Source organism: Salvelinus namaycush, chromosome 19 (genome assembly GCF_016432855.1).
Source record: "Salvelinus namaycush isolate Seneca chromosome 19, SaNama_1.0, whole genome shotgun sequence".
Taxonomy (NCBI): Eukaryota; Metazoa; Chordata; class Actinopteri; order Salmoniformes; family Salmonidae; genus Salvelinus; species Salvelinus namaycush.
In genome coordinates, this window is record NC_052325.1 from 21,730,275 (window position 1) to 21,756,534 (window position 26,260).

The following is a 26,260-nucleotide window of genomic DNA, read 5'->3' on the forward strand; positions in this document are numbered from 1 at the left end:
ACACCATAGTGCAAAAAGAGACAACAGAAATAGGAAAATGTTCTGAAAAGATTCCCAATCCCTATTGGTCGAGGAAATATTGGGAGGACAACAGAAGCACGACGTGTCACTTCCTGTCCTGCCCCTCCTAGGGAACTGAGGCTCCGCCCCTAGGTGTGTTACCTGGGAGAGCACGCTCTGCGGAGGACCCTGAGGGCGGGGCCTGCGGGGGTGGAGTGAGGTGGAGGAGGATGAGGGGGGTGCTTAGGTAGCCCATCGCCACTCCAACACCCACCCCACAACCGACTGTGGCCACAGCACGGCCACGAGGAAAAGACGGACAAACGGGCGGAGAAGGAGAGAACGGGACAGGGTGGGGGCAACAACACAAGGGGCCACACACACAGAGGAGAGAGAAAGAAGGAAGGAGGAGTGCAGCAGAGAGAGAGAGGAGGGAAGAGAAAAATAAACTATAGTCTGAGTTGAGGTTAGAGGTCGGCATGCGTTAATATGAGTAGAGTATTAGAATGCATGGTGAAGGAGAACAAGGCCTCAGTCAGTCAAGCAGCACTCTGTGGTTTAGCCATGCATTAGGAGACAAACTGACACTGGCACCTCTGGATGGAGGTCAGAGAGGGGAGGTACGTACCTGGGAGATAGCCCCCCATGGGAGCAGTTGGTCGGGGAAGTGAGAGGGCTGGTCCGGCTTGGGGGGTGCCGGCTTGGGGTCCGCCCAATAGTGTTGCTGGGAGAACTCTGAGAAAGAAAGAGACAAACAGGTTTATAAATGGTAAATATGCACCAAAAATAAAATATTACTAATCACCTCACCAAAATTGATAAGGCTGCTAGCGTAAACAGATCCCCCTCCCTTTTATCCCTGGTTGTATTCATTTACCACGCTGCTGGTGTTGCTGGAGTTCTTCAGGTGGTTCTGGAGCAGCTTGGTGGCCCCGTCCTGGAAGGTCTTGGGCAGGGCTCCCAGCAGCATGGTGAACTCTGGGGTGTTCAGCTCAAACAGAGAGATCAGCACAACCTGGGCCGCCTGGGGGGCAGAGGGACATACAGTAGTCAATAGTGGGTTATGGACTGCCTGGGGAACAGATAGGGGGAACAGGGACATATAGTCAATAGTGGGTTATGGACTGCCTGGGGAACAGATAGGGGGAACAGGGACATAGTTCATAGTGGGTTATGGACTGCCTGGGGAACAGATAGGGGGAACAGGGACATAGTTCATAGTGGGTTATGGACTGCCTGGGGAACAGATAGGGGGAACAGGGACATAGTCAATAGTGGGTTATGGACTGCCTGGGGAACAGATAGGGGGAACAGGGACATAGTTCATAGTGGGTTATGGACTGCCTGGGGAACAGATAGGGGGAACAGGGACATATAGTCAATAGTGGATGATGTATTCTTACGGGGAAGCTCTTTGCTCCTTTAGGAACTAAAAGGAATTTGTCAGCTAACCATACCAGTGGAGAGACTTGGATGTACACCTTGAAACTGCTGTGTCTGTAGTGTTATATACTGAATAAAACAGTACAGTCCAAAAATCGAAATCACAGTTGATCACATTATCAAACACGTTTTTGCAACTTCTGCTGAAATATACATTTGTGGTGAGTGACATCATGCTTTAAAAACAAAATATTAAATTCAGAAGTACCTAGTTCTAGCAGGTTAGACATTGCTTTTAACAAGGACTGAGACATTACCTAAATAAATACAATCTTAAATAAAAAAAGTCATTCTTTCTACTAGAAACGACCATGTCAGCATGCATATGTAGAGGCTGTTAATGTGGTTCAAAACAGACAATGTGTTAGGCACACAGAACAAAAAAGGGAAAATAGCATTCAAGTTTTCACATCGTTATTCGGCGATGATATCGGTCGGTAGAACTTTGAACAAACAAAGCAACAATCCATTCACATACTCCTGAGACCTAATGACATACATTTTTTGTTGTGTTGTAGTAGTGTTCTGTTGGCCAACAACAGCAGTTTTACTTTCAAACCTGCCCATTTATCCAGAATCAAATTCTCAAGGCATAGCTACTGTAGGTTAAAGCGAGCAGTAGAAAGGGCTAGAGCGTGAAGGTGAGGTAAAAAAGGCAAGGCCACACTTGAGATCATTTCACACTCTGAGGCAGCTAGGCATCTGTGCAGCTCGGCAGGCGGTGCGTGCTTGGCGGTGGACAGTGATTGGTTGACGAGGCACTACCTGCTTACACCTCTCTTCCAGTTGCCCCTCCCCGGCCTGCTGGGACAGTAAGGCTGCAGTACTGGACCTGCCTGATAGCTCCTCCACCACCCAGTTATGAAGGGTCTGGGGCACAGTGGCAGGGAGGTAGAATTATGGGTATTGTAGTTTTGACAAAGGAAAGCAGATGTTTATAGTAGTACACTACTATAAACATAGACAAGGTTATAGCTGTTAACAGGGTCCTCCTGTGGGATGCAAGTGGGGTATATAAAGTTTGTTTCTATTATAAAACAATTAAAAGCAGGAAAATAATATTTATTTCCCATTCCTTTAAAGATTATTTTTAGTCTAGCTGTTTTTAATACCCTACAGTGTAAGGTACGTCCTGTGTTAAACTAGTTGAGGACTTAAATTGGAACTAGCAGTGGTGGAAAAACAAACAACCCAAGAGTGAACACATGTCCTGCCACAGAACAGAGAGATAGCAGAGTCTTATCACAAGGTCATTTCTGGTGGAACATGGCTTCGTTGCCAACACAGTTAAGAACATAAACAAATACAAACATAAAATCTGTAGTAATTCAAATTACGTAAATCCCTGTGTATCGATAGCTACATAACTACATTTTAATATGGATAACATTTAAAAACTGTTGAATGCATTTCTGCTAAAGGAGGGTTTCTGAGTTTTGCTAAGATCAAAGCGAACCAATCCTAAAAAAAAGTAAAGCTGAGGAAGTAATCTAGCTGCTGTACTATTAGCATTGCAGTATTATCATTGTTTTCTGCCTAGAGAGCATGTTATTCAGATGGTACTTATTTTTTTGATGAATGAAAAATAAAACACTAATATACCTTAATTAGATAATTATTCAACCCCCCCTGAGTCAATAAATGTTAGAAACACCTTTGGCAGCGATTAAAGCTGTGAGTCTTCTTGGGTAAGTCTCATAAGAGCTTTGCACACCTGTATTGTGCAATATTTGCCCATTACTCTTTTCAAAATTCTTCAAGCTCTGCCAAGGTGTTGGGGAGCATGGCTAGACAGCCATTTTCAAGTCTTGCCATATACTTTCAAGTAGATTTAAGTCAAAACTATAACTCCGCAACTCAGGAACATTCACGGTCTTCATTCAAGGTTTTCCTCTGTGCTTTTGCCTTTGCTAAGCTCTATTCCATTTATTTTTATGCTAAAAAAAAACTCCCTAGTCCTTGCTGATGTCAAGCATACCCATAACATGATGGAGGCCGTTTCTCAGTGATGTGCTGGATTTGCCCCAAACATAAGGCTTTGCATTTAGGCAAAACAGTGTATTACTTTACTGTGACGCCACAATAATGACCTAAATGACAGAGAGAAAATAATAATTACAAATAAACACAATGGAAATATTCCAAAACATGTTAATGTTGTTTCATACATTAACATGTTTTGGAATATTTTCATTCTGTTTATTTGTAATTATTATTTTCTCTCTGTCATTTAGGTCATTATTGTGGCGTCACTATAATGTTGTTGATCTATCCTCACTTTTATCCCATCACAGCCATTGAACTCTGTAGCTGTTTAAAATCACCAATGGCCTCATGGTGACATCCCTAAGCATGTTTCCTTCCTGTCCTGCAGCTCAGTTCAGGAGGACGACTGTATTAAACAACCCATGTGTCTGGGTGGTTTAATTTACCCATCCACAGCATAATTATTAACTTGACCATGCTTTACGAGATATTCAATGTCTAATCTGTTATTGTTACCCATCTACCAATCAATGCCCTTCTGTATGAGGCTTACGAAAAGCTCCCTGGTCTTTGTAGTTGAATTTGTGCTTGGAATTCAATACTTGACTGAGAGACCTTATAGATGTTGTATGGGGGACAAAAGAAGAGGTAGTCATTAAAAATCATGTCAACCCCTATTATTTCACACAAAGTGAGTCCATATAACTTATTATGTGACTTGTTAAGCCAAAGTTTACTTCTGAATAACTTAGCCTTGCCTAGACAAAGTGAGTGAATACCTATGCAACAACTATATTTTAGTTATTTAATTTGAATTTAAAAAATGTGTAGATTTTTTCTCTCTCACTTTGACATTATGTAGTGTTTTGTGTAGATCAATGACAAAAAATTACAATTAAACCTAGTTGAATCCCACTTTGTTATGCAACAACATGTGAAAAAAGTTCAAGTGGTTGTAGACTTTCTATAGGCACTGTACCTTCCTGACGTCGGAGCTCTTGGGCTCTGTGGTCCAGGTAATGATGCGAGATACAGCCAGTCGAGTTTCACTGGAGTTGACAAAGTCTGTAGGATCCATCTGTCTTGCCAGTGATTCTATGTACTTCAGAATGGCCACCTTCACCTGCATGATACACACATGGTTTAGCTTCAAGATTCACACAGTATTTAGCTACACGATTCACATAAAGTGTTAAACTACATGATTCATACAGAGTGTTAAGCTACATGATTCATACAGAGTGTTAAGCTACATGATTCATACAGAGTGTTAAGCTACATGATTCATACAGAGTGTTAAGCTACATGATTCATACAGAGTGTTAAGCTACATGATTCATACAGAGTGTTAAGCTACATGATTCATACAGAGTGTTAAGCTACATGATTCATACAGAGTGTTAAGCTACATGATTCATACAGAGTGTTAAGCTACATGATTCATACAGAGTGTTAAGCTACATGATTCATACAGAGTGTTAAGCTACATGATTCATACAGAGTGTTAAGCTACATGATTCACACAAAGTGTTAAGCTACATGATTCATACAGAGTGTTAAGCTACATGATTCATACAGTGTTAAGCTACATGATTCACACAAAGTGTTAAGCTACATGATTCATACAGAGTGTTAAGCTACATGATTCATACAGAGTGTTAAGCTACATGATTCATACAAAGTGTTAAGCTACATGATTCACACAAAGTATTAAGCTACATGATTCATACAGAGTGTTAAGCTACATGATTCACACAAAGTGTTAAGCTACATGATTCATACAGAGTGTTAAGCTACATGATTCACACAAAGTGTTAAGCTACATGATTCATACAGAGTGTTAAGCTACATGATTCATACAAAGTGTTAAGCTACATGATACACACAGGCATTTAGCAAGTTTACTTTTAAAATGTTTGACAATATCACCATGGCACTGTGTCTACTGGTATTTGAAATCATAAACTCTTAGACCCTGAACCAATCCCTAAAACAAACAGAGAATCATCTAGCTAGGTGACATTCTATGCAAACTGTACCTTGAGGTTGGGTGTCTGTGTCTGGTCAACAATGAACCTCATCAGGATGTTGAACTGGTGATCAAACGGAAAAGACTCCCTAAGGAGAACAAAACAGAAAACACTAGAAGTTAGTGTATGAAATGACTCTCATAAGGTGTTTTCACACACTGAGCAGGTTCAAATCAAACTCTACTGAGGTGGCCTGGCTACACATCCACCATAGTTGGGTAATTCTTATCAAACTGTCCATTTACAAAATGTCATCTTGAATCACAAAAATTAGGATCTGTACTTCTCTATTACATAATTATGTTTTTTGATCAGATATTATCGATTTTACCAACATTTTCACAAAATGATCACTACGTAACAGTTTTCGAAGTCCAAAAAAGTAATAAACAAATCAATATTTCAAATCAATATTTTTTTACATTGCTCACCTAATGAAAAGCTGTGAGTTAAACATAACTGAAAAAATATATATTTCAAATTAAATTATACAAAAAAATGTAACAATTAAATCAGACTTTTTCCCAATTAAAACTCTTTAGCCGTTTCCATAATGAGAAGGCCAAGTGAGGTAAAGGGGGTGTTTGAGAATAAGAACCTCATTTTGAAGGGATATAAGCTAAATAATTTACTTAATTTGTGCTCATCTAAGTACTACTCCTCTAGGTGATGCATCACGGGTGAATAAAACTTGGAGTTTTTACAGGAACTTGAAAAAGTGTTAGGTAATGAGACATGTCCAGACACTATGTTTATACGTAATAAATACAGTTGAAGTCGGAAGTTTACATACACCTTAGCCAAATACATTTAAACTCAGTATTTCACAATTCCTGTCATTTAATCCTAGGTAAAATTCCCTGGCTTAGGTCAGTTAGGATCACCACTTTATTTTAAGAATGTGAAATGTCAGAATAATAGTAGACAGAATGATTTATTTCAGCTTTTATTTCTTTCATCACATTCCCAGCGGGTCAGAAGTTTACATACACTCAATTAGTATTCAGTAGCATTGACTTTAAATTGTTTAACTTGGGTCAAGCGTTATCGGGTAACTTTCCACAAGCTTTCCACAATAAGTTGGGTGAATTTTGGCCCATTCCTCCTGACAGAGCTGGTGTAACTGAGCCAGGTTTGTAGGCCTCCTTGCTCGCACCCGCTTTTTCAGTTCTGCCCACAAATTTTCTATGGGATCGAGGTCAGGGCTTTGTGATGGCCACTCCAATACCTTGACTTTGTTGTCCTTAAGCCATTTTGCCACAACTTTGGAAGTATGCTTGGGGTCATTGTCCATTTGGAAGACCCATTTGCGACCAAGCTTTAACGTCCTGACTGATGTCTTGAGTACAAGTCGACCGATTAATCGGAATGGCCGATTAATTAGGGCCGCTTTCAAGTTTTCATAACAATCGGTAATCGTCATTTTTGGACGCCGATTATGGCCGATTACATTGCACTTCACGAGGAGACTGCGTGGCAGGCTGACCACCTGTTACGCGAGTGCAGCAAGGAGCCAAGGTAAGTTGCTAGCTAGCATTAAACTTATCTTATAAAAAACAAATCAATCTTAACATAATCACTAGTTAACTACACATGGATGATGATATTACTAGTTTATCTAGCGTGTCCTGCGTTGCATATAATCAATGCGGTGCCTGTTAATTTATCATCGAATCACAGCCTACTTCGCCAAACGGGTGATGATTTAACAAGTACATTCGCGAAAAAAGCACTGTTAGGTACCTAACCATAAACATCAATGTCTTTCATAAATTCAATACACAAGTAAATGTTTTTAAACCTGCATATTTAGTTAATATAGCCTGCTAACATGAATTTCTTTTAACCTGTCTAGCCCCCCCACATTCCACTGAAAAGGCAGCGCGCGAAATTCAAAAAATATTTTTTAGAAATATTTAACTTTCACACATTAACAAGTCCAATACAGCAAATGAAAGATAAACATCTTGTGAATCCAGCCAACATGTCCGATTTTTTTAATGTTTTACAGCGAAAACACCACGTATATTTATGTTAGCTCACCACAGACATTTCTTTCACAGCACAGGTAGCTTGCACAAAACCCCCAAATAGAGATAGAATTAGTCACTAACCAAGAAACAACTTCATCAGATGACAGTCTTATAACATGTTATACAATAAATCTATGTTTTGTTCGAAAAATTTGCATATTTCAGGTATAAATCATAGTTTTACATTGCAGCTACAATCACAAATAGCACCGAAGCAGCAAGAATAACTACAGAGAGCAACGTGAAATACCTAAATACTTATCATAAAACATTTATGAAAAATACATGGTGTACAGCAAATGAAAGATAAACATCTTGTGAATCCAGCCAATATTTCAGATTTTTTAAGTGTTTTACAGCGAAAACACAATATAGCATTATATTAGCGTACCACAATAGCCAACCACACAACCGCATTCATTCACCGCAAAGGTAGCGATCGCAAAAAAACAGCAAAAGATATAAAATTATTCACTAACCTTGACAAACTTCATCAGATGACAGTCCTATAACATCATGTTACACAATACATGTATGTTTTGTTCGAAAATGTGCATATTTAGCGGTACAAATCGTGGTTTTACAATGTGAATACGTAGCCAAACTGCACAAAATTATCCGGATATATTTCTGACACTCACCTAATCTAATCAAAGAACTCATCATAAACTTTACTAAAAAATACATGTTGTACAGCAAATGAAAGATACACTAGTTCTTAATGCAATCGCCGTGTTAGAATTCTAAAAATAACTTTAGTACGACATACAGCTTACATTATAGCGAGACAGCGCCTGCAATGAGGGCGGAAAATAGTACTAAACATTTTCCACAGAAATACGAAATAACATCATAAATGGTTCCTACTTTTGCTGAGCTTCCATCAGAATATTGTACAAGGAGTCCTTTGTCCAGAATAAATCGTTGTTTGGTTTTAGAATGTCCTCTTCTCCTGTCGAATTAGCAACCAAAGCTAGCCAAGTGGCGCGAAGTTGTCCATCTTCACCAAACGCAGAGAATGGAAAACGCCAAAACTCCCGATAAACGTTCAATAATCTGATAAAACTATATTGAAAAAACACACTTTACGATGATATTATCACATGTATCAAATAAAATCAAAGCCGGAGATATTAGCCGTCTATACCGAAAGCTTTTCAGAAGGCAATCCAGGGTTCCTTCCCGCGCCTTGCTGAACAAAGGAAATTTGGGGTCACGTCATTCCAAGAGCTCTTGTTCGGCCTCAGATCAAGCTAGACACCCCATTCCACCTCTCACTGCCTGTTGACATCTAGTGGAAGGCGTATGCAGTGCATGTATATCCATAGATTTCAGGCAAATTAATAGGAAGGCCCTGGAACAGAGCCTCGATTTCAGATTTTTCCCTTTCTGACAGGAAGTTTGCTGCAAAATGAGTTCTGTTTTACTCACAGATATAATTCAAACGGTTTTAGAAACTTGAGAGTGTTTTCTATCCAATAGTAATAATAATATGCATATTGTACGATCTAGAATAGAGTACGAGGCCGTTTAAATTGGGCACGATTTTTTCCCAAAGTGAAAATAGCGCCCCCTATCCCAAAGAAGTTAACTAGGGAAATTGTGTCACTTTTCTTGCGTTCTGTGCAAGCAGAGTCAGGGTATATGCAGCAGTTTGGGCCGCCTGGCTCGTTGCGAACTGTGAAAAGACATTTCTTCCTAACAAAATCCGTAATTAATTTGCCAGAATTTTACATAATTATGACATAACATTGCACAACCTTCAATGTAACAGCAATATTTAGACCTAGGGTTGCCGCCCGTTCGATAAAATACGTAACGGTTCCGTATTTCACTGAAAGAATAAACGTTTTGTTTTCGAAATTATAGTTTCCAGATTTGACCATATTAATGACCTAAGGCTCGTATTTCTGTGTGTTATTATATTATAATTAAGTCTATGATTTGATAATTGATAGAGCAGTCTGACTTAGCGATGGTAGGCAGCAGCAGGTTCGTAAGCATCCATTCAAACAGCACTTTCCTGCGTTTGCCAGCAGCTCTTCGCTGTGCTTCAAGCATTGAGCTGTTTATGACTTCAAGCCTATCAACTCCCGAGATTAGGCTGGGAATACTAAAGTGCCTATAAGAACATCCAATAGTCAAAGGTATATGAAATACAAATGGTATAGAGAGAAATAGTCCTATAATACCTATAATAACTACAACCTAAAACTTCTTACCTGGGAATACTGAAGACTCACCCATGTTCTGAGCAAGGAACTTAAAATGTTAGCTTTTTTACATGGCACATATTGCACTTCTACTTTCTTCTCCAACACTGTGTTTTTGCATTATTTAAACCAAATTGAACATGTTTCATTATCAATTTGAGACTAAATTGATTTTATTTATGTATTATATGAAGTTAAAATAAAAGTGTTAATTCAGTATTGTTGTAATTGTCTTCATTACAAATATATATATAAAAATCAGCTGATTAATTGGTATCAGCTTTTTTTGGTCCTCCAATAATCGGTATCGGCGTTGAAAAATCCTAATCGGTCGACCTCTAGTCTTGAGATGTTGCTTCAATATATCCACATAATATTCCTCCCTCATGATGCCATCTATTTTGTGAAGTGCACCAGTCCCTCCTGCAGCAAAGCACCCCCACAACATGATGCTGCCACCCCCGTGCTTCACGGTTGGGATGGTGTTCTTCGGTATGCAAGCCTGCCCCTTTTTCCTCCAAACATAACAATGGCCATTATGGCCAAACAGTTCTATTTTTGTTTCTTCAGACCAGAGGACATTTCTCCAAAAAGTACAATCTTTGTCCCCATGTGCAGTTGCAAACCGTAGTCTGTTTTTTTTATGGCGGTTTTGGAGCAGTGGCTTCTTCCTTGCTGAGTGGCCTTTCAGGTTATGTCAATATAGGACTCGTTTAACCATGGATATAGATACTTTTGTACCAGTTTCCTCCAGCATCTTCACAAGGTCCTTTGCTGTTGTTCTGGGATTGATTTGCACTTTTCGCACCAAAGTACATTCATCTCTAGGAGACAGAACGCGTCTCCTTCCTGAGCGGTATGATGGCTGCGTGATCCCATGGGGTTTATACTTGCGTGCTATTGTTTGTACAGATGAACGTGGTACCTTCAGGCATTTGGAAATTGCTCCCAAGGATGAACCAGACTTGTGGAGGTCTACAATTTTTTTTATGAGGTCTTGGCTGATTTATTTTGATTTCCCAATGATGTCAAGCAAAGAGGCACTGAGTTTGAAGTTAGGCCTTGAAATACATCCACAGGTACACCTCCAATTGACTCAAATGATGTCAATTAGCCTATTAGAAGATTCTAAAGCCATGACATCATTTTCTGGAATTTTCCAAGCTGTTTAAAGGCACAGTCAACTTAGTGTATGTAAACTTCTGACCCACTGGAATTGTGATACAGTGAATTATAAGTGAAATAATCTGTTTGTAAACAATTGTTGGAAAAATGACTTGTGTCACGCACAAGTTTGTTGACAAGAAATTTGTGGAGTGGTTGAAAAACGAGTTTTAATGACTCCAACCTAAGTGTATGTAAACTTCCGACTTCAACTGTATTATAGTTTAATGTAAATATAAACATTTTATGATTTATGGACAAACTACAGCAACATACAGCATTTTGTGTTTTATTAAAACAAGTTTGGTTTTCTAAATGTTTTTAATAAAATGACCCGAGAATCTGAATTTGGTGTGAAAATGTACAAAATTCAGGCAAAAATGTAAAATGTATTTAAAATGAGACACTTTCCCAGAAACTACACATCTTAGTCCTCAGAATGATAGTTGATCATGGTTTTGTAACTCATTTTACTATAGACATTTTAAAACTGGTTTCATGAGAACCCCCCAAGTGCTCGAACAATGTTGAAAAGGAGTGTAAAAAGACAATATCCAAGCAAGCATAGTTTGGTTTGGGTCGGCATAGCTTGAAAATGGTTAGAGATGTTATCGGAGGGGGGATTTAGAGGTCCATACCTGGTGATGTCCAGAGCCTTCTGGACCTTGGCCTGGACAGACCCCAGCAGGTCAGCTCCCATCTTCTTCAGTAGCTGGGTGAGCAGGACAAACAGCCAGTCCTGCAGGTCTTCTCTGTGCACCAAGATAAAGTCCAACAGAGTCTCCAGAAACATACTAAACACCTGACACACACACACACACACACACACACACACACACACACACACACACACACACACACACACACACACACACACACACACACACACACACACACACACACACACACACACACACACACACACACAGCTACCATCAACACCTGACAACATAGCACCTTTATAGAAGCAACAACACAGGCAACAGGTGTCTGTACAGTAGAATATTGAAATAATAAAAACACACACTTACTCTCTGTTGTTAAAATCCACACCAAAGCAGACCATGCAACAAAACACTCAATTAGTTTTCAGACAAATCACTGCAAAGCAATGGGTTTTTGAATGTCAAAAGTAAAAGTTATGAGTGAGTGTGTCAATGTATTGATATGAAACTTCCAAACACAGGTGAACATCCTGTCACCTACCTTGCTGTGTGGATCTGCAAACATCCTGCTGAAGATCTCACATAGTCTCTTCAGCTCCACTCGGCTGCAACACACAAACAGCATCCACCGGCAGACATTAGTAAACACAGGCAGACATCACTAATAGATGTCAGAGGCTTGATTTAAAGCAGCTCCTTCAGGAGACAATGCTGCTGGCCTCACAGGGAGAACAGGCAGACATCACTAATAGATGTCAGAGAGGCTTGATTTAAAGCAGCTCCTTCAGGAGACAATGCTGCTGGCCTCAGAGAGAGCAGGCAGACAAATTGCCTTGTCTCACAAACTGACTCCTCTGAAACTCATCTTCCACTTTACCACCTGACGGGCGGCATTATAGCTGCAGGGTCCTCGTGACCAGTCATTTCTCCCTCAATTAAGGAAAGCTATGAAAATAAACACCCTGCTGGACGCTCCTTGACAGGATCTCCTCTTTAAAAGTTGAACAATTTCAAAAAGGAAATTATCATTTATATATGAAAAAGAATCAAGACTACTTCAAACCCTATCCACAGCTGGCAGAACATTCTTAACAACATCAATTCTACTATCTCCAATGCCATCCAAAAAGACAACAATGCATAGAAAATACTTAGTGAACTATACATGACAGAGCTAGGAGCAGATCAGCATAGTTACAGCAGGAGGACACATATAATGACATAACTTCCAAAAGGTCCAACCCCCTGGCCCCGGACCCACCTGAGTATTCTTTGGTTCTTGAGTAGGTTCTGCAGACCCAGCAGCCCCTCCTTCCTCTCTGACCAGTTGGAGCTGGCACAGTGGTTTAGCACCTCCGCCACATCCTCCGTTTGACGCAGATAGTGAGGGATACCTAGATAATAATAATATATATATACACCATTCAGAAGATGCCTTTATCAAAGTGCATACATTTTAGTCGATGTGAATCTAGCAGGATTCGAACCCACCCCCCTTATGTTGCTAGTTCCATGTTCTTACCAACTCAGTAACACAGGACCACATACCTCCGTTCCTGGACCCGTATGAGCGCTCTGAGCATGCGCTGGACGCATCGCTGTTAGCATCGTCGTCAGAATAGATACCCGGAGACTCATACCGCCGCCTCATAGGCTTCCTCTGTTCGGAGAGAATGGGAAGGGATGGGTAATGGTGAGGTCATTGTTCATAGGACCAGGAGAGAAGTGGGACAGGCAGGCTAGAACTCTGATCACTCAAACTCAACCAGGAAGTAGGATTTAATGGGCTACGCTACGATGCCATTCACAATGAATGAGGTAGCCATGCAATTTGTTCCAACTCTTGATTCTTCATTATTGATATGAACATGCAGAGAGATGATTAAATAATGTTATAATAATGCCTATTGTTAATAATATTTTATTGAATAATAAACTAAAATCTGCCAGCAATTGCTTTTGGCCAAATAGCAACATTTAGCGATGATACTTTGCATTTTTGTTGATTAGTGAATAGAATTAATAAACAAACGGTACACAAATTGGACAACTACCTTATTTCTGGAGTCTCCTAATAGCTGAAGTTACAGGCAACCAAGCAGGAAAGAGAAAGAGGGATATTTTAGAGGGAAAATATCATGACTGCAGTCCTGCTTGGCAATAAGATAAGACATGTTTTTATCTACATGGTAACAATGTTGACTTTCTTGCAGTCAAAGTCTTTCTCATTGAAATATATACTGACATTCTGATTGCCATACACAAACACAGGCTTCATTTCATCTCATTACATTTTACTACTCAATGCAGTTTCATTTTATGACAAAGGAAAAAAAACCTGGGATTCATTAGTTTTTAGGAGGGCCCACAGTAAATATCTAAACACTGACTTAAAATGCATATGGTTTCCACATCAAGTCCCCAGCTGTTAACTAGCATGCCTTAATGGAGGGACTGACTAAGTGTAACTCTACCTTAAGACAAACTGTAGTGATATCTTCAGAACTGGCAGCTGGTAAAAGTTGATTGGTGACTTACCAGTGCATCAGCCACAGCAGCCTCCACCTCAGTGCCAGTGTTGAGGACTCTCATGGCATTTACTGAGGCAGAGATACGGTCCTGGTGAATCAAGCCAAACCGATCTGGGGGGGAGAGGAGAGGGGGGTGAGTGGAGTAACAAGAGAAAGTCAATGGGATCTTGCTCTAGGGAGACAAAAGGCAATATGATGGGGTTTACAGACCATACACCAAAAAGCTTGAAAACTACAACACCAGAAAGCTTGAGTGAGATGTAGAAAATGAATGGTGAACTAAAGATGACACCAACAAAAATCACCAGAGAATGATTAGTGCTAATTTGAAATGAAGAGAAAAGAAACTGACACTTACAAACGGGGAAATAAACAACTCTTATATGAGATATTCAATACACTGAAGTACAAATACATCATACAATGTCCAAAAAGTCACTAACAAGGAGAAAATCATACAGATGGGGACAGGCCTTTTGATTACACAGTAACACAAGCTTTTTAAAAGAAAATCACAAAACATCATATTGAAGCAGATGATGACGACACATAACATGACAAAGCAGCACGCTAACAGATCTCCTCCTCAAAAGGTTGAACAACATATTGCCTCCTGTGGCAGGGTGGGCACAGCCCTCACAGCAACATGTATGGACTCCTGTGGCAGGGTGGGCACAGCCCTCACAGCAACATGTATGGCACAGCCCTCACAGCAACATGTATGGCACAGCCCTCACAGCAACATGTATGGCACAGCCCTCACAGCAACATGTATGGCACAGCCCTCACAGCAACATGTATGGACTCATGCTGGCATAATCGATAAATGTGGATATGAGGGGGTGGGGCATGCAGGTCACCTGACTGGCCGTGGGGGTCAGCCGTGGATAGGGCGCTGGTAGAGCGGGAAGTACGTCGGGAGGCTGCAAGGGACAGGAGGGGTGGATGACACCCGGGGCGTTAGTGACACGAACGCAACAGGTACCGTCCTCTGTAGTTGACTCAGGCTCAGCGCCTGGCTGCATTAATCCACTATGATTATGGGCAACCAACCACATCTACAACAGTCATAGGATAGGAGGGGCGGGTATCCCTCATGTATTCCACTTTGTCCCTCTTTTTTCCTTTTTTTTGTAGTCCCCCATGACAAAGCAGTGAAAAAGTTGTGTCATTTCCTGTGATGTGGCAGCAGCACAGGAGAGAGCTGAGAAGCAGGTCAGCTATGGACATTGAATACGATGACACATACAGTACACTGTTTACTGTAGACAATACCTTGTTTTTCTGCCTCTTGATTTACATTTATTATGAGATGTGCCAAATAATTTTTCATTGGACCAAAAACAGAATCCTAGAACATCCAGAGATTTTTGTGATCTTTTCATTTTGCTGGTCATTATATTACACACACACAAAGGCACACAAATACTTATATAGCATAAGACTTGGAGAATTCCCAACAAGACAGACAGAAGACAGCGTAGTGATTATATTCCAGAACCTTCGAGAGGGTTAGTGCATGCAAAGTAGATCAGAGCAGGCAAAAGAAGAGGTCTATACCCCTTAGTTCAAGAGGGGGATCTTCTATTTAGACATCATGGGGTGTACAGGGAGGCTGGGACAGAGAGGAGGGGTCTAGAGGAGGGGACTGAGGGGCTGAGGAGTGGGTACTAGTGGGCCTTGCTGCTTACAGGAGGCCTCCTGGTGTCTGGTTGGTCGTGGTACTCACCAAGAGGCTTGAAGCCCCGAGCAGGGCTGGTGTCTCGGCTGCTTTCCCTAGAGGTTTCCCTGCTGCAGCCCTGACTCATGCTGGGCCGGGGGATACGGCTCCTCGCTAGCATGTGGTAGGAGGAGAGAGGAGTACCAGGAACAAGAGCTTTACCACACAGCCTGGCTGTCAGTAGGGCAGTAGAACACAGGTTTGGGGTCAGTGAGGTGAGGCCTGGGGTTGGGCTGGGATTGGAGACTGGGGTAAGAGAGGGGGTGAGGGGGAGGAGGACCCTGGGGCGTGGTGGTGGGTTGGAGTCTGCTGGACATCAGGTTCAATTTTAGAAACTTAAGTTAGCGCAAGTCCGTTTTTAAATGTTTTTGTTATTTTGTGACAAGGATTAGGTTGTCAATGAAAAGACGATTGGTATGACTGTAGCTTACAACAGATAAACAGAGTTAATACACAAAATAAAAACAAAGAAAGAAATTAAGAATTTAAAGAGGGTATCAAAATAAAGATATGGTAAAAACACCAAAGAAAAGGAAAGACAAACCATGATAGTCAGTTAAAACTAAAAATATGAACTGAAAATGACTCAGAAGAAGACAAAAGTACAAACTTAAAAACATTGCAACGTGTAATTGTCAATTTACTGATGTAAAAAAAGGCGGCCTTCCCAATTCAGGAATGACGGACAACAGACAGACAGACAGACAAGAAGCTAAGAGGGGGGAGCTGTTTGGTCGATGAAATACACAGACTAATCAATCAAAGCAATAAGACAGGGCCAGTGACTCAGTCTGACTGGAAGGAAGGACATAAGCTGGGCTGCTGATGACAGAGCTTGACCTACAGAGGCTCATCCATGTTTCCTAAAAGAGGGGCCACCCCAATGATGTGACATGCGTGGATGAGAGACCCCTCCCAAAACAGTGAGTTCTTCTTAGCTGCTAACCCTGAGAGACAGTTACAGTCCGTAGAAGATGAAAGACAGGCTCTTACCGTTCACCCCCCTTTCCAAGGGGCCTTGCCTTTTCACATTCAGTATTTTACTATTCAGTATTTTATTATTCAGTATTTTATTATTCGGTATTTTGTTATTCAGTATTTTGTTATTCAGTATTATACCATTCAGTATTTTGTTATTCAGTATTTTACCGTACAGCATTTTGATATTCAGTATTTTACTATTCAGTATTTTGCCATTCAGTATTTACATTTGCATTTACATTTTAGTCATTTAGCAGACGCTCTTATCCAGAGTGCCTTGCTCAAGGGCACGTCGACAGATTGTTCACCTAGTCGGCTCGGAGATTCGAACCAGCGACCTTTCGGTTACTGCCCAACGCTCTTAACTGTAAGGCTACCTGTCGCCCCCTTTTGAGTTCAAAGGGTCCATTGGTGCTTCATAACCTTACTATGTGGGTTCCTTGCATTCAAGGCTTATCTTTTGTGTTTATTGTGTTTCCTTGTTTTGTGTTTATGACCGGGAAAACCAAGATAGTGTATCTGAGCTTCAAAGGACACACTTGGTGTACAGTATATAAGGTTTTCACTAGATTGATAGGAGTGCACAATGACGACTTTGGGCATATCACCGGCATGTTTTGACACATACATGGCCCTCGACAGCATGTGTGTGGTATCCTATTTATCAGCATACATGTGCTGTCTGTTATGTATGTGTATCCAGTGTGTAGGTGATACTGTATAATACACTGTTCATTTCGGCAGTTACTTAGTTACTATGTGCGTTGCTAGCAAATTACAAATCTCTTTTTCCTAGTATAGAGTGAATACATTATTTATTTTGTGTTTACATGCACAATGCTGAAATTGTGACGACATGTAAAGGTCCATTACCTAGTCCCAGTCGGCTGGGAGAGGAATCTCTACTGCAGCCCTGGCTGCGGGGGACCTTGCTCCTCTTGTCTGCAGGGGTGCTGGAGGCTGAGGGGGGCCTGCTGATCCTCCCGTACCCAGACGAGTGGCCCAGAAGCTTTCCAGGGGAACTGGAGCGACTGCCAGCTGCAGGAAGGACAACGCACAGGAGTCACAGGCAGAGAGTGAAACGATACACCCTTTCAGACACGATGGGTCACAGCGAGCAGAGCGACGCACCTCTTCATGGCATGCTGGGAAGGTTCTGTCACGGCTCAAAGCTGAATTCCCTCATTTTCTATCTCCTTCTTTCTAGGGGAATATTTCATTACTTAAATGTTTCTAATGTCATATGTCGCTTTTATTGGAGTAATAAAAAAATCATATACAACTCTTAGCAGACACTTATCTAAAGCCAGTTACAGTACAGTGAGTGCATAATGTGCATGTGATTCCAGTGGGAATTGAACCCACAACTTTGACTTTACTAGAGCCACACCAACTGAGCACATATCTCTGTGTGTTTACAGTGCCTTGGTGATTTGGAGGGGAATAATCCACAGAATGTCAAACCAACACTTGAGGTAATGGGACCCATAACAATCTCTTTCTATCCTAACATAGATATTGGATTTCAGCTTTGATGAGATAGATAGGGAGGGACATACAAACAGTTAATAAACAGTTGCAGGACAAACAAGATGGGTTGAATCCAGGGTCTAACTGGGCTGTGGGAAAACCAACCAGTGATTACAACAACGGCATCAACAATGAAAACAGTTCAGAGAACACAGACAACAATCAACAATTGACAACAAAATGTACCAATCAAAAAACTTGTGAGACTGTAAAATAATAAACATGCACTTGAGTTGAATGGGGCATGCTGGTATGACATGAGTCTAAAACTAAAATAATTAATTGATTGACATGCAGAGATCTGCACAGGAGGAAGGGACGGGACTAAGAACTGGATTCTTTACTCTGATTGGATGAAGTCCGGGCCTTACCACCGCCAGTGGGGTTAGCAGATCTGGATCCTGTGGTTGTTATGGTAGCAAGCGGCAGAACAGGACGTGAAAATAAAACGGTCAAATGTGACAGGGAGTAGTGTTAGCCCAGCATGCACTGGGCCAGATGTTAACTGTGCCTGTCATGTTACACATGCACATATCATTGAAGCCCCTCATCGAGGCTTCAGAGAGAGAGAGAGGGACAGAGGGAGAGAGAAAACCACACACACACACATCTTGTGAAAGGGTGCACTAATAACAGGCGCTCCAAGTTCCTTCAGGATGATAAAATGTATGAGGTAAAACATCACACAGACTGACGAGAGACACTGAAGAGAACCTAGTATATAAACTGAAGAGAACCTAGTATATAAACTGAAGAGAACCTAGTATATAAACTCAAGAGAACCTAGTATATAAACTGAAGAGAACCTAGTATATAAACTCAAGAGAACCTAGTATATAAACTCAAGAGAACCTAGTATATAAACTCAAGAGAACCTAGTATATAAACTCAAGAGAACCTAGTATATAAACTCAAGAGAACCTAGTATATAAACTGAAGAGAACCTAGTATATAAACTCAAGAGAACCTAGTATATAAACTCAAGAGAACCTAGTATATAAACTCAAGAGAACCTAGTATATAAACTCAAGAGAACCTAGTATATAAACTCAAGAGAACCTAGTATATAAACTCAAGAGAACCTAGTATTTTGGGGCGGCAGGTAGCCTAGTGGTTAGAGTGTTGGACCAGTAACCGAAAGGTTGCTAGATCGAATCCCCGAGCTGACAAGGTAAAAATCTGTCATTCTGCCCCTGAACAAGGCAGTTAACCCACTGTTCCTAGGCCGTCATTGTAAATAAGAATTTGTTCTTAACGGACTTGCCTAGTTAAATAAAAATAAATTGTATATAAACTGAAGAGAACCTAGTATATGAGTTGGACTGCAGAGTGAAGCAAAAGCAGCCAACAAGTGCTCAGCATATGTGGGAATTCCTTCAAGACGGTTGGAAAAGCATTCTAGGTGAAGCTGGTTAAGAGAATGCCAAGAGTGTGCCAAGCTGTCATCAAGGCAAAGGACAGCTACTTTGAAGAATCTAAAATATATTTTGATTTGTTCAACACTTTTTGGGTTATTACATGATTCTATGTGTGTTATTTCATAGTTTTGATGTCTTCACTATTATTCTACAATGTAGAAAATAGTAAAAATAAAGAAAAACCCTTGAATGAGTAGGTGTGTCCAACTTTTGACTGGTACTGTATATAAACTGAAGATATAGTATGAGCTCACAGCAGACAGGATAAAGGTCATACTGGCGGTTTACATGAGAATGAGAGAGACTGGAGATGACATTGTGGATGGCTTCCCTGAGTTCAGACAGTGTGCTGTGAGGGAGTGAAATCGGTCTTGGGTTCTTTTGCTGACAGTGTGTGTGTGTGTGTGTACTCACGCTGGGACTGGGATACCATTTTGGCTCGGCTGCGCCCCCTGCTGTCAGTCACAGTAGCGCTGGCTCCGACGGCACTGCCAGCGCTTGTCCTCCTCGTACGCACACGACCTGTAGAAAACAAAACACACAGGGAGTTAGTAAGAGAGTTGAAGCCACTACACTACAAATGATACTGTATCCAAGCAGCTGTGCACCACAGTTTACCACAACACAAAACAAAGAAACTGCTTTAAACAGACGGTGACAAAAGATCTGGATTGGGGGGGTTCTGAAACACAGACAAACATACTGAATATTTCTACACATTCCCACAAAGAAATGCATTGGATCTGGGAAAGGTTTGTCTAAAGCAACATCAAGACAACACAACTTTCTTTACAGTATGTTAAACTACTCTTCAGTTTATTTGCAAAATCGCAAATAAAATGGCATTATCATATTTGCAATCCAGCCAAGTAATGTTCCGAAGAGCTAGGACAGCACATTGACTGATGCTGAGAAAGAGATTGGGGCGTTCAGATGTCTGCTCATTTTGGACTGTATTATCAAAAAAGTATTCTTACATTTTTCCAGCAAACCTCTCCAATTTTAGATAAACAGACACACATGCACTCACAAACACCACACATTGAGAATATCTCTTTCCACAACAGCTGGGACTTGGCCCTAGATTAAGTAACACCTTAGCCCAGGGTCTCCCAAAGTCGGTCCTGGCGCCCCCCCTGGGTGCACATTTTGGTTTTGTCCTAGTACTACACAGCTGATTCAAATAGTCAAAGCTTGATGATGATTTGGTTATTTGAATCAGCTGTGTAGTGCTAGGGCAAAACCAAAACGTGCACCCGGGGGGAAACCCTGCCTCGGCCAATAACGAGTCTTATTACCAGCCTTCACACACTGTTTAATAGAATGTGGGTAGAAGCAGTGACATTATATTCATTGGAAGATGTTTGATAAGCGAGGTCAGAGAGTGTTGTACTAGATTCTAGAACATCTGCATTACATTACAGGATAGGGAAAGCCCTTTCTTTAAACGAACAACAAAGTCTATCAGTGTTACTTAGATAATTATAAGAGTACCAAGAGGTAGAGGATCACCTTGAAAGGCAGGCAACACTAAACCTCAGAGACCTCTGACCCCTTAACACAGAGCACTTACACACAGACAGAGACCAAAGGGTGGGTGAGTTTCACTGCATGCAACATTCACCTTTACATAGATAAAACAGAGTCCTTGCCCTTTGCTAATCACTAATAAACAAAATGTAAAGGATAACAATGTAAGGAGGATAACAAAATGAGTTGTGTGGGGGAGGAGAGGTGTTATGGTGTGCTGTGCTGACTGCACATGGTTATCTAACCCTGTCTCTCATCAGTCATCAATGATTATTACCATGTTAGTCAAACATGCAGACCTACCATATAAAACACTAAATAGGTTGTACGGTGGTGTGTAGACAAGACAGAATAGAGGACAGGCGGGGGGGGGGGGGGGGGGGGGGGGGGGGGGGCACGGCCAAGCCTTTGACTGTCCCCGACAGACGCAGAACACACAAACACACACAGATCTTACCAGTATTAATTTTACCAGGCGTGCCATCTTTTGGGCATAAATCAAAGCAGGGGACGGCGGGTGAAGAGAGGTATAGAGTTAAACATTAGTACCAGTTAGCCAGGAGAGAGAGAGAGAAATACAGCAAGAGAGAGAAAGATGGATAGAGAGAGAGAGAGGGAGAGAGAGGGAGAGAAAGAGAGAGAAATAGAGCAAGAGCGAGAAAGAGGGATAGAGAGAGAGAGAAAGAGCGGGAGAGAGAGAAAGGGAGAAAAAAAGAGGGAGAGCGAGAGGGAGAGTGAGAGAGAGGTGGGTGGGTGGGAGAAAGACGTCTCATTAGTAATGGACAGTAAGCAGTACACTCCACAGGGACGCGTTAGGAAAAGAACAGAGGGACAGCAACTGGATTGCAGGACTCCTCAGTATCAAATTGCCCAAATTTGGGGGGTACGTGGAGAGTTTTTCATCATTATTTATCAAGGACTTGAATATTTATATAATGGTCAGTCGTCAAATCAGAGTGATTATAGGCAGCCATTTGACATGTTTAATTAGTTTACATACAAAACTTTGGAGCCTGTCTATCTGCACATTTTGGCCTTTTTGTCTGTTTCTTATTTCTATACAGCTTAATGATGTCTTACTTACAACCCTCACAATAATTAATATCTACACACCAGTGGTTTTCCGATTTTAATTTATACTGAATAATGTAATTAAGACATCGTGGTGACTTTGAGAAATGACTGTTCCAGAACTGACTAGCGCGAGTCGGTTTGAATACTTTGTGTCTCTCTCTCTCCATCCGTGCCACACACTGACTGTCACACACACCGGCCTCTGCTCCTCTCTCTCCCCTCCCCCTCCCGCTGAAACCAGAAGAGCTCTCCATTTAAGTTTTTTTTTTTTTTTTTACACATGTATTTCGACTATCTGAATATCCAAAGAAATATCATGATATCATTAGAATAATAAAATAATTGTAAATGTCCATTCCTAGTCTGTGTCCATTCCTAGTGTGGTTTACCTAGAGAGGCGTAGGAGCCTGGGGGCAGAGCAGCGGCTGAGCTGAAGGGAGAAGCGGAGGGCACGGTGACCAGACAGGATTTGGCGCTGGCCGCAGCGTTCACATCGATGTCACTACGGGAACGCTGGAGAGAACCGCCGGGGTTAGAGTTCACCCTGGAACTCACCATCTTCCCTGCCATCGGGGAGACAGGGAGAGGGGGAGACAGGGAGAGGGGGAGACAGGGAGGCAGGGAGAGGGGGAGAACGGGAGAGGTTGAAATATCAACATTTCATACCAACACATTATACATTTCATTAGTCTGTATTTAGTCTCACAGAGGAAAAAATGATAATCGGATTTGCAAAAGACACCTGACATAACCCACAAATAGAAAGAGGTGGCATGAAATAAACAACGTGTTGAGAAATGAATACTGTAGCAGCTAGTACTCTTACCCCTTGTCATGCCGCCTCCTATGACACTCTTGACAGACAGGGGCCGGCTGAGTGGAGAGAAGGACACACCATTATGGAGTTATTGTAAACAGCTCAGTATCCCTATACCTCACACTACCAAAAACAAGACAAAACAATGTCATAGGCCAGGGCTCAGACCCATCGGATGATGTATGGAAAAACATGATTCAAACTGCCAGTGACATTTTAAAAGGTAAAGGTCTGGACACCAGTTCAGGGCTCAGACCCCTCTGACGATGAGGAAGATTAGCTCACTCTCTCCCGTCGTTAAACTGGATCAACCGATACGATGCACCTCAGTGTGTCTATGAGGCAGACAGATCCATTAGTGGTGTCTTCAAATCAATGATACATTTTTCCACATCATCATCAATCATATGAAGGGATAAATAGAGAGGAAGGGATGGAGGGAAGGGGAAAGTAAGGGATGGAGTGGTGTCTTGAGGCTGTTCTGAAAGGAGGAAGAGGAGCAGTCTGACTTCGGGAGGGAAGGAGGGGTGGATGGATGAAGGGATGAAAGTAAACAGGGATGAGGGAAGGAGGGAGGGATAGAGGGAGAGGTATCTTACTTGAGGCTCTCCTGAGAGGAGGAGGATGAGCGGTCTGATTGGGGGAGGGACACGACACTGTCAGAACTTTTCAGGTGAGACTGGAGAGCCTTCTGATAGGTCGACTCCAGGGCCTGGAAAAGATGCTCCGCTTCCCGGCTGTAGTGGCCATGGAAACCCCAATAACACCTATGGGTGAGGGAGGGAGGGGGTGGAGAAGGTTTGAGGTCACATAGGTCACAGCCCCTCATATCAGTACATGAACAGAACTGTCAGCACACATTTTCTAAAATGTTTACATTTTAGTCATTTAGCAGACACTCTTATCAAGAGCAACTTACAGGAGCAATTAGGGTTAAGTGCCTTGCTCAAGGGCACATCGACAGAGCCTTGTTGGCTCTGGGATTCGAACCAGCAACCTTTCAGTTACTGGCCCAATGCTCTAACCACTAAGCTACCTGCGACCCACATACCTCTGATAGGTCACCGGCGGGGAAAGTGACATACTGTATGAGACAATGCCCAGAGGAATTTATATTCGTAGTAAAATAAGAGACACCGAGAGATGTCATTTTATTCCATATTGTCATCCACTTGTCAGTCATGAAATCATAAAGCAATATATTACTTTTTACAAACTGCAAAGACCAATTCATTGTTTTACTGAGGACAAATTCAGACAAATTTTCCAAATAAACAACCATAAAAACAGAACTTACTTTCTGGCCACGGACCTGGCCTCTGAGTCGGCATCATGGATCCCTTTCCTGATGGTCTCCGTCAGAATAGCCACATGCCTGGTGGGATAGTAGGCAAACATGACAGAGACAACTTCAGGTACAGCAGCCAGGTAACCAAAACTACACCAACAGAGAGGACACCCACCCCCCCCCCCCCCCCCCCCTCTCTCTCCCCGAGACTTCTGTTAATACTCCTTTCTTCTCTCTCTCACTCTACTATTCCACAGCTCTTCTGCTATCCTCCACTCTCCTCTACGGGTGGAAAGTGACCATACAGCACGCTTTCTACATGCTTTTAAACTCTCTGCAGGGTTGTCGTGGAAACCATGGGGGATGCTTCGTGGAGAGTCTGATGGTGATGGCTCACTCCAGGCCTCCAGAATCATCAATTTAACTAGCAAAGACCAGGGACAATCAGTTGTTCGTGTTTATGTCCTGGATAAATACAGTATTAGCAGAGTTTATCCTGAAAGGGTGTGTGTTTACCTCTCCAGTGTGTGTGTCTGCCACTCCAGTAATAACAGCTCTAAGAACTCATAACTGCGCCTGGAGAGAGAAGACATGATGAGAGTTAACACATAAAAAATTGAAACCTCAGGAAAAGGTAGAAGATGTTCACACCAAATGATTTCGCAGAGGATCTTTGAGTCTTTACCGTCTGACGGCCACTGATTTGGACGTGCAGTTACTAGTGATGATTGGGATGAGACGTGAGTAGTGTGTATGCTGGAAGAAAGAGGAGGTCCCAGAGGTCTTCAGATACAGGTTATTTCACACCTCCCAGTGTCTTAACAATACATTTCACAACCAGATATCAGTCATACTGAGTAATAAATACATCAGGAAATTATTTATTTTCTGTTTGACACAGTAGCTAATGCATGAATCCCACTCATCCAATGTGATTCAACCCCTGACGTACAGTATATGAATGACTGCATATACAGTTTGTGTGCAGTACTCACCCTGAGGATGAGACGTATGGCTGCCATGCCAGACGTAGCCATCACCTTGGCACTGTTGGGCACCAGGTTGAGCAGTGTGGGCATCAGGATCTCTGCACAGTGGTCAAACTTGTTGCCCATTAGTGTGGACAGGTATCTGAAGAGGGGAAGGGAGAGATTGAACACATACAGCAAATCAATATCAATCAAAGATGTTAAATCTCCTCAGAAACATTTGATTTAACGTACTGGAACTTATACTGAACAAGAATATAAACGCAACATGCAACAATTTCAAAGATTTTGCTGAGTTACAGTTCATATTAGGAAATCAGACAATTGAAATAAATGAATTAGGCCCTAATCTATGGATTTCACATGACTGGGCAGGGGCGCAGCCATGGGTGGGCCTGGGAGGGCATAGGCCCACCCACTTGGGAGCCAGGCCGACCCACTGGGGAGCCATGCCCAGCGAATCAGAATTAGTTTTCCCTACAAAAGGGCTTTATTACAGACAGACAGAAATACTTCTCAGCAACCCCCCCCCCCCTCCTCTGAAGATCCCGCATGTGAAAAAGCCGGATGTGGAGATCCTGGGCTGGCGTGGTTGCGCGTGATCTGTGGTTGTTAGGCTGGTTGGACATATTGCCAAATTCATTGGAGGTGGCTTATGGTAGAGAAATGAACATTCAATTCTCTGGCAATTGCTCTGGTGGGCATTCCTGCAGTCAGTATGCTAATTGCACACTCCCTCAACTTGAGCATTCTGTGGCATTGTGTTGTGTGACAAAACTGCACATTGTAGAGTGGCCTTTTATTGTCACCAGCACAAGTTGCACGTTTGTAAGTAATGATCATGCTGT

The 26,260-nt window shown here is 41.9% G+C and overlaps 1 protein-coding gene across 6 annotated transcripts in view; it reads right to left on the reverse strand.

Moving 5' to 3' along the window:
- The window catches only part of LOC120064216 (CLIP-associating protein 1-B-like), a 113,010-nt gene that overhangs the window by 9,694 nt on the left and 77,056 nt on the right, over window positions 1–26,260 (reverse strand). For 2 of the 6 annotated variants that reach the window (XM_039014624.1, XM_039014629.1), the window contains 21 exons: window positions 25,419–25,554; window positions 25,109–25,179; window positions 24,940–24,999; window positions 24,433–24,510; window positions 23,735–23,902; window positions 23,145–23,191; window positions 22,708–22,881; window positions 20,129–20,236; window positions 17,640–17,804; window positions 15,795–15,959; window positions 14,073–14,176; window positions 13,589–13,612; window positions 13,083–13,194; window positions 12,796–12,928; window positions 12,076–12,139; window positions 11,901–11,903; window positions 11,508–11,671; window positions 5,469–5,547; window positions 4,409–4,552; window positions 878–1,024; window positions 629–735 (listed from right to left, as the gene is read on the reverse strand). In XM_039014624.1, the coding sequence (XP_038870552.1) occupies window positions 629–735; window positions 878–1,024; window positions 4,409–4,552; window positions 5,469–5,547; window positions 11,508–11,671; window positions 11,901–11,903; window positions 12,076–12,139; window positions 12,796–12,928; window positions 13,083–13,194; window positions 13,589–13,612; window positions 14,073–14,176; window positions 15,795–15,959; window positions 17,640–17,804; window positions 20,129–20,236; window positions 22,708–22,881; window positions 23,145–23,191; window positions 23,735–23,902; window positions 24,433–24,510; window positions 24,940–24,999; window positions 25,109–25,179; window positions 25,419–25,554 (2,253 nt within the window). Of the gene's footprint in view, window positions 1–628; window positions 736–877; window positions 1,025–4,408; window positions 4,553–5,468; window positions 5,548–11,507; window positions 11,672–11,900; window positions 11,904–12,075; window positions 12,140–12,795; window positions 12,929–13,082; window positions 13,195–13,588; window positions 13,613–14,072; window positions 14,177–14,925; window positions 14,989–15,794; window positions 15,960–17,639; window positions 17,805–20,128; window positions 20,237–22,707; window positions 22,882–23,144; window positions 23,192–23,734; window positions 23,903–24,432; window positions 24,511–24,939; window positions 25,000–25,108; window positions 25,180–25,418; window positions 25,555–26,260 lie in introns of all 6 variants that reach the window. The other 4 variants (XM_039014630.1, XM_039014625.1, XM_039014626.1 and 1 more) reach the window with 4 other exon arrangements.